This window comes from Argentina silus (genome assembly GCF_951799395.1).
Source record: "Argentina silus genome assembly, chromosome: 11".
Classification (NCBI taxonomy): Eukaryota; Metazoa; Chordata; class Actinopteri; order Argentiniformes; family Argentinidae; genus Argentina; species Argentina silus.
The window spans coordinates 11,738,471-11,747,088 of record NC_139665.1 but is presented as its reverse complement, the minus strand read 5'-3'; the positions used below and the strand labels follow the sequence as shown (position 1 = coordinate 11,747,088).

Sequence of the window (8,618 nt, the reverse complement as noted above, 5' to 3'; positions counted from 1 at the left end):
TGGAAGTCACCTCCCGCAAGGACGCGGGCCGGGCCGGGGGATAATGATGACAAACGGCACCAGCCCATCACGCATCCAGATGAGATCCAGGCACAGATAGCCGTCCGTGGGAAGAAGAGGGGGTTATGGGTAAGCGGGAGGAGAAAGGGAGGGGAGTGTTTCGATTGGTCAGTTCTTACCATGGTGGTGAGGATGTACTTGTAAAACGCTGATGTCATCCCCAGCTCGGACGCCTGAGAGAGGGGGGGAGAGAGGGAGAGAGGGGGAGGGGGAGGGAGGGAATGAGGGAGAGAGGGAGAGAGGGACATCGTAACAGAGCTGTGTGATAGACCTGCAGAGACACTCAACTGTCCTCCACCCAGTAGAGAGCGGTGGGGTTAGAAGTCGGTGGACAGGCTCGTTGTAACGCACAGAACGGAAAACGCAAAACGGTTTGATACCATTCCTCATCCCGTTCCATGCATTACAATGAGCCCCGTCCTCCGATTTCTACCTCCACCAGCCTCCGCTGATTTCCCTGTGTTGTGGCTGTGGATCGGTGAGTCTTTCCGGACCTTTCTGAGGATGAGGTAGGAGACGGTGGCGTTGGCGTCGATGATGATGGTCGCCACTTTGTCGTCTCTGATCTCCTTCAGCAGGGGGGTGGGGTCAAGGCTGTCATCCAGCATTCTGACAGACAGCGTCTCCCGGGAGATGAGGAAGCGCCGGACCAGTTCCTCCAATCGCAGCAGGCCTGGGGGGGGGGGCGGCGCAAGTCAATGTTAGAGGATGGGGACAGTATGGGGAACAGGGGAGGCTGGTGGAGGTGGAAAAGAAAACGTCCTCCGATTTCTACCTTATCATGTCGTAAAATCACATGCATGACTTTTCTATTAATCTATTATGATCTACTATTATCATAAACTGTTCTTATGTTAGCTGATATTTAACCGGGCCGTAGTCGACCAAAAACAAAATACAGTGGCAATCCGGGAAGGCTGGTGGAGGTAGAAATCTGAGGATGGGCTCATTGTGAGGCGTGGAATGGAATGAGGAATGGTATCAAACACAGTGTGATTGACACCGTTCCTCATTCCGTTCCATGTATTACCGGCCTCTGCCGGTGGTGATGTAACCAACTGTAAAAGGAACGTGTTGTGTGAGGAAAGGCCTCAGATCAGGGATCAGAGCAGCGTGTGAAATGATCAATAAAGCGTGACGTTAGCGCTGGGCTATAAACACAAGCGTTCATGATCACACTCGACCTTGACCAGACCTGACTAGCCAAGCAGAGAGGGATACTGGAGGACTGATGGGAGGTCTGATGTGCAGTAGGGAACTCTGGGATACTGGAGGTTGTATGATGTAGCCTCCTCTGTTGTGTGTTTGATACCGTTCCTCATTCCGTTCCATGCATTACAATGAGCCCGTCCTCCGATTTCTACCTCCACCAGCCTCCCCTGTCATCTATGTATCTCCATAGACAGCCACTTTCATCTCTCCATAAAGGTTATGTAAACAGTGGCTGGCTCTGTCTGTCTGTCTGTCTGTCTGTCTGTCTGTCTACAGTAACAAGCTAACTGTCTGTCTGTCTGTCTGTCTGTCTGTCTACAGTAACTAGCTAACTATCTGTCTGTCTGTCTATCTGTTTGTCTGTCTGTCTGTCTACAGTAACTAGCTAAATGTCTGTCTGTCTGTCTGTCTGTCTGTCTGTCTGTCTGTCTGTCTGTCTGCCTGCCTGCCTGTCTGCCTGTCTGCCTGCCTGTCTGTCTGTCTGTCTGTCTGTCTGTCTGTCTGTCTGTCTGTCTGTCTGTCTGTCTGTCTGTCTGTCTGTCTGCCTGTCTGCCTGTCTGTCTGTCTACAGTAAGATGCATGGAGCAGCACAGCTCATTCTGCAGTGAGAAAGTAAACACTATGAACCAATATCAGACACCCGCACACGCACACTCAGCCTGGGTAATGAAAATATTGATTGAGGACCTCTTTGATGAAAAATACGATTGTTTTTCTCGATTGTGTTGTATAAATGTTGTAATGTTGTATGATGTCTGTAGGGTTGTACATGGTGTGTATGCAGGGCTTCCTTGGAAAAGAGACCTTGGTCTCGATGTGATTCCCTGCCTAACAAAAGGTTGAATACAATAAAGAAAAAGAGGAATAGAGAAGAATAGGAGAACATACATCGGTAGGTAGGGAGGTGGGGATGTCTGGATGGACAATACTGTACAACATTATAGGATATTGTTCCAAGGTAAAGATAAAACATATACATATTTAGATACCCTGAACACCCAACCACTCAGTATTGGAGCAGATAAGGCTGTAGACATTAGAAATAAGGAACCAGGGAGGCTGGTGGAGGTAGAAATCGGAGGACGGGGCTCATTGTTATGCATGGAACGGAATAAGATACCATTCCTTATTCCGTTCCATGCATTACAATGAGCCCTGTCCTCCGATGTCTACCTCCACCAGCCTCCCCTGTACGGAACACAAGGGAGATAGACAGTAGCTACAGTATCAGAGACCCTGACCAGTGTGAATGTTAAATCCACTCACATTCAGCCTTGGCACAGATGAGGCTGGTGGTTGGGTAGCTGAAGGAGCGGAGGATGGCGCCGATGGCCAGGCTCAGGTCCTCGTTGCTGGGGTAGAGGCTGACGGAGGCGAAGCGCAGGTAGGGCAGCTTGGGGGTCTCCTCCGGGCCGATCTTCACGTGAGGGATCTGAGACGGAAGGGGAAGGAACCAAGTGGAGTTAAAGGGTTGTGTCTGTCTGTCTGTCTGTCTGTCTGTCTGGTTATCTACAGTAACTAGCTGTCTGTCTGTCTGTCTGTCTGTCTGTCTGTCTGTCTGTCTGACTGTCTGTCTGACTGTCTGTCTGTCTGTCTGTCTATCTACAGTAACTAGCTGTCTGTCTGTCTGTCTGACTGTCTGTCTGTCTGTCTGACTGTCTGTCTGTCTGTCTATCTACTGTAACTAGCTGTCTGTCTGTGTGTCTGTCTGTCTGTCTATCTATCTATCTATCTATCTATCTATCTATCTATCTATCTGTAGTAGCTAGCTAATTTATGAGAAATAAAGACCTGCTGGAGGAGTGAAATGAAGACCTGATGGAGGAGTGAAACCGAGAGGTGATTTATACCAGTGTTATCATTCTGGGTTTCCCTGCAGCAAACATGTTTTCTCACATTAGCATTTTCCCCCAGGGCCACATCTGCTACCTGGGCTGACTCAACCTACGGTTTGAAATGTTTTGCCTCCCAGAGTTGAAACGTCCCCCTCAGCCAGTGACGAATGGTTTAATGTGAAAACGCCTCAGGAGATTGCAGCTGGAATATCATTTCACTATCAGTCTCTGATTGACAGCATATTATAATCCTGCCCGTTCTGGAGGAAGAGAGAAAGACTGTAATCTGACCATGGAATAAGATTGGGACTCATTACCATTGAGTGAATGACAAGGACTCCCAGCATGACCGCTACACAACCGTGACCACAAGACGACCGTGACCACAAGACGATCGTGAGGTTCAGACTGAACGAGTGTTCGCTAACCGCACTATAAGGCAGAGGGACACCGACTGTATTTGACCTAGAGCCTCCAGGGGAGGCTGGGGGAGGTAGAAATCGAAGGACGAGCTCATTGTCACTTACCTCCTTCTCTCCACAGATGTGACTGACGGTGGAGCCGGAGGCGGGGCTGGAGGCAGGGCCAATCACTGACACCACCCCCTTCGGTAATATCTGACACACTGGGAAAGGAGAGAGGAGGGAGGGAGAGAGAGAGAGGGGGGAAGGGGGAGAGAGAGGGGGGGAGAGAGAGAGAGAGACAGAGAGTGGGAGGGAGTATTTGGGGAGAGAGGGAGTTAGGAGGAGAGAAAATCTGCCATTAAGAGGAGAGTCAATGTCCTGTCTGTGTCCTGTTCTGTCTGTGGCCTGTTCTGTCTGTGGCCTGTTCTGTCTGTGGCCTGTTCTGTCTGTGTCCTGTTCTGTCTGTGGCCTGTTCTGTCTGTGGCCTGTTCTGTCTGTGTCTTGTTCTGTCTGTGGCCTGTTCTGCCTGTGTCCTGTCTGTCTGTGTCCTGTCTGCCTGTGTCCTGTCTGTCTGTGTCCTGTCTGTCTGTGGCCTGTCTGTCTGTGTCCTGTCTGTCTGTGGCCTATCTGTCTGTGGCCTGTTCTTAGAGAATGTATGAAGTTATGAGTCAATGACAGGTTAAATTACGAACAGCCATAAATTACAAACAGCCATGTGTGTGTGTGTGTTTGTCTGGTATCTGTTCTGTGGAACTGGAAGCAGAGAAGAATCCATTTTGTCATCAATAATAATTAGCTACTCTTTCACTCTCAATTCTGCAGACTTGTTTTGAAACAGAAACTGCTGTCAGTGATACAATGTAAGGCACTGTATTGTGAGATTACTCTGTGTGTGTGTGTGTGTGTGTGTGTGTGTGTGAGTGAACTAGAACCAGATATGTCTATGCATCTCTATCAGGGGAGGCTGGTGGAGGTAGAAATCGGAGGACGGGCTCATTGTAATGCATGGAACGGGACGTTGTGTGTGACACCATTCCTCATTCCATTCCATGCATTACAATGAGCCCGTCCTCCAATTTCTACCTCCACCAGCCTCCCCTGGTCTACGCATGTCTCTCTATGATTACTGGTGGGCTGACTGGACTCACTGGTATCGGTGGTCTCGTACTGGGAGTCTTTCTGCAGCTCAAAGATGTCCACCTCCACGCGGGCGCTGGACGGGCCCTCCATCAGGCTGTTGATGTTCTCCCGGGCCAACGCCAGCGCCAGACGCTCCCCGCGGCCGCACTCTGACTGGTCGTCCAAAATGGCCGCTGGGGAAGAAGGGTGGAGAAACTAGATACTAGACTAGAGAGCTTAAAAATGAAGAGGTCATTATTTTCTTTTAGGGTGTTAGACCTTGTGGCCTTGTTTGTGGCCTTGTTTGTGACCTTGAGGCCTTGTTTGTGACCTTGAGGCCTTGTGACCTTGTACCATTGTGACGTTGAGGCCTTATTTGTGACCTTGTGTGGTGGTGGTCGTCCTCCTCACCCATTCTGACAGCGGAGAGCGCAGGAGTCTGGCAGAGAGACAGCGGGGCCATGGTCAGCAGCAGGACGAGGAGGTAAATCGACAGCAGCAGCGCTGGCAGAGCCGGCATCTTCCACTGCTCCTCATGGAGAACGGTCTTCTGGCTGCCTTGTCCACCACCTGCTGGACAGGAGGACTCATTACAACACACCGCATAGGAAGCACACACTCACTTACGAAGAGAAGAGATAGGCAACCAGAGAGAGAGAGAGAGAGAGAGAGAGAGAAATACATTTTGAGCTTTGAGAAATAGCTGAGGAGGCAGGACAAAATAAGTCAACATCTTCAAAGTAGATTAGAGCGACAGAAGCAATATTTACCCCCCAGAGGATAACACAGATCTAATACAGTTCAGTCACATCCATCCTGCCCCCTCTGTACACTGGACAGTGAGGTTGTTGTTACCGTTTGATTTGTTACCCCTGCGAAATGTTTATCTTTGCTGCCAATGATTCTGCGTCCTGTGTGAATTTAAATTGCATACCAAATTGAATTTAAATGGAGGGAGTTGAGTCGGACACGCTGACATCAAAAGAGATTGAGAGACTTCGGAACGGAGAGAGTGTGAGATGAGCGGTAACAGATAAAGAACGAGGGATGAGTTGATTTAGGCAAAGAGAGAGAGATGTCCTGAGTGACAGAACGTTTAGGAGGGAAGACAAGAGAGAGACTGAGAAAGGGAATGGGAAATGTTGCCGGGCGGAAATAAACAGATCATGATATCAGTTCATTAGGAAATGCCAGTAGAAGTGGTGTCAGCAATCACTGCAAAGAAATGCTGCAAAACACTGTCCACACATCCTTCACGGTACACTCATTACAATTAAAGTTAAAACACTGTTACCCTGTGTATATAATATTTAGCTGACGCTTTTATCCAAAGTGACTTACATTGCAGTGAGTGCATACATTTCAGTATATATGGTTCCAGCGGGAATCAAACCCACAACCTAAGTGTTGTTAGCGCCGTGCTCTACCAACTGAGCCACAGAGGATATATATATACTTCTACAGAATTGAATATTTGAAAATGTGTTCCTGATATTGATGTCTGTCAGCAGGAGGTCGTCCACTGCATACGATGATGTCATTTTGCTTTGTCCACTTTAAAATCAAGGGTGGATTGTAACATGGCTCATTTTCACATATTAAAGGGGCAATTCATCTACTTTTAACAGTTTTTTTTCATATTCATCATCTCTACCAGCACACTCTACCAGTGTGCCGACATATGTGAAAAGGCAATATCATGTTGTTATAATGATATTATTATAATGACGACGGTGTGGTGCTTAAGATAATGAATGTGAAGTGAAGAAGTGGTAAAATGCCCCTGTAGGCTTGAAAAAGTCGACATAGAGTTTTTAGTAATTCTCCAGCTCCCAATAAAAATAGTTCTCACTAAATTATTCCTCCTTTGAAGATGTTACAAGCCCATTGTGTAGGGGTTTAAGTGAAATCATATCTGCGAATCTTCTGTCAATATTAGCTCTTTCTTTCAAACAGAAGGCAGCTTAAGTTGTCTTAAGCTTCTCAGATGTGGAGGAAGATGTCTCTACAAACACTGAGAAAATCACAACGGAAAAGGCTACAAAGGCAAAGATCTGGATCAGCTGTTAGTCTGTTGGGTAATGGGACTTACAATCCTAAATATAGGATATTAGCATGATATCTGCGGGGCGGGATCAGGCCATTTTGTTTTGCTTTGCGGCACAATGGAGCAGTCTTGCTGACTCCTAACAATGGCACGGTAATCCTCCCATTTATCCTGAGACACGTGGCGCGTTTGTCCCTCCGAACATCAGGAGTTCATCACAGACACGCGCGCTTCCCCGCGCTTTCTTCTGACAGCATGCCACTGTACGCATCATCATCATCATCATCATCATCAATTGCCATGGTAATCATTATTGCTGCATGTGTAGAACAGTGAGAGAAGCTAAGAATTCTGAGGCGGCGCCATAGCAACTAAGCATCATTTCAGTGAACATTCTAATGTCAGTTGTGTTTAGTTGGTTGTTAATAAAGCTGTGAGCTTAAACTTCCAAATGTTACACCACAAGATGGCCGCCGGTACACCCACCATGGAATGTTGATTTGAGTGGGCATGTCTGTTCTACTCATTCTATTCCTATGACTGAGCCATCACGCTTTTAGCCTGCGGCACCTTGTCCACCGGGCTCTGCCCCCAGAAGCAGCCCCACCCTTGGTCTCTGCCCCCAGAAGCAGCCCCACCCTGGGTCTCGATTGAGAACTATTTTGGCAGAACCCTTCCTTTACTCCACTCAATCACCGCCCATCTGCCAAATATAGCAACTCACCCCATCTGACTCCAAAACAGAGGACATTCTCCTGTATACCCACTGCATGTGAAGTTCAACCCCCATTTAAACCTCACCGTGAGTATTTGGCTTAATCCAGGGGAGGCTGGTGGAGGTAGAAATCGGAGGACAGGCTCATTGTAATGTATGAAATGGAATGAGGAATGGTATCAAACGCCACCAGCCTGATTTCGCTCAGGAGCAGAGAACAATATCGTCAGCATAAAGATTTACAAATGTTCAAGAACAAACCAACATTATTTATGTGAATGGTAAAAAGCAATGGACCTAGAATCGAACCTTGCAGAACACCTTTACGAACTTTGTGCAAACTAGAATGAACCCCATCAACTGAAATTCATTGAGTCTTATCCTGCAGTTAATTTTATAACCAATTACAGGCCGACTAATCCAAACCAATGGCAGATAACCTCTGTAATAAGAGGGCATGATCAACAGCCAATCAAAAGCCATGGAGAGGTCAGGGGGTGGCTCTATGCTGTTTCTTATCCAGAGAGATCTCAATGTCATTTATAACGAGGGAAGCAGCAGAGATTGTGCCATGTCCAGATCTAAAACCTGACTGGTGCCCATTTAAAATGTAATTTATTGATAAAGAGGACATCTGAGAATTGATCAGGGACGCCATTATTTTTGCTAAGCCTCGAGATATGGCGGTAATTATCGAAGGCGGTGGGATCACGTCCCTTGTGAATAGGGAGTACATAAGCTGCCTTCCACACTCTGGGAATGGTTGAGGTTGAGTTATTAAAAGGGCAAGGTTGTGAGAACTGAATACAACCTTGACTGGTTGAGAGAGTGCATACTCCATTCTGGTAGCACAGCCTTGGCCCAGGAACACAGAGGTTAATCAGCAGTAGGTAAACAGACTGTGAATGAAGAGAAATGTATAGTACAGTCTAAAAACAATGAATGCTAAATGGCCATGATAAATCGGTAGCCATCAAGGAATGAGATCACATGATGAAGAGCGTGCAGTGAGATGTATTAGTCCAAACTAAGGGTAGGAAATACGCCTATTTCACATTTGGTTTGTTTACAAAATTATGCACATGTTTGGCGCCATTAGAAAACATAGCACACACACACAATAGACTAGCAAAGTCTCATTATTTGGTACATATTTGCTGACCACAAGTAAATTCATATCATGGCCTCATAAATATTTACTACTACTTATAAAGCACTTATAAATC

At 47.1% G+C, this 8,618-nt stretch overlaps 1 protein-coding gene across 1 annotated transcript in view; it reads right to left on the bottom strand.

Annotated features, from left to right (window-relative positions):
• Nucleotides 1–5,195, bottom strand: part of LOC310812175 (glutamate receptor ionotropic, kainate 5-like) — a gene marked incomplete at its 3' end in the record, with an annotated part of 18,327 nt that extends 13,132 nt beyond the window's left edge. Inside the window, exons 1-6 of the mRNA XM_083680593.1 lie at nucleotides 5,042–5,195; nucleotides 4,660–4,824; nucleotides 3,635–3,732; nucleotides 2,539–2,704; nucleotides 555–733; nucleotides 180–233 (exon numbers count right to left, since the gene is read on the bottom strand). Of these exons, the coding sequence (XP_083536719.1) occupies nucleotides 180–233; nucleotides 555–733; nucleotides 2,539–2,704; nucleotides 3,635–3,732; nucleotides 4,660–4,824; nucleotides 5,042–5,150 (771 nt within the window). The 5' untranslated portion in view covers nucleotides 5,151–5,195. The remainder of the gene's footprint in view (nucleotides 1–179; nucleotides 234–554; nucleotides 734–2,538; nucleotides 2,705–3,634; nucleotides 3,733–4,659; nucleotides 4,825–5,041) is intronic.
• Nucleotides 5,196–8,618: the final 3,423 nt, after the last annotated feature.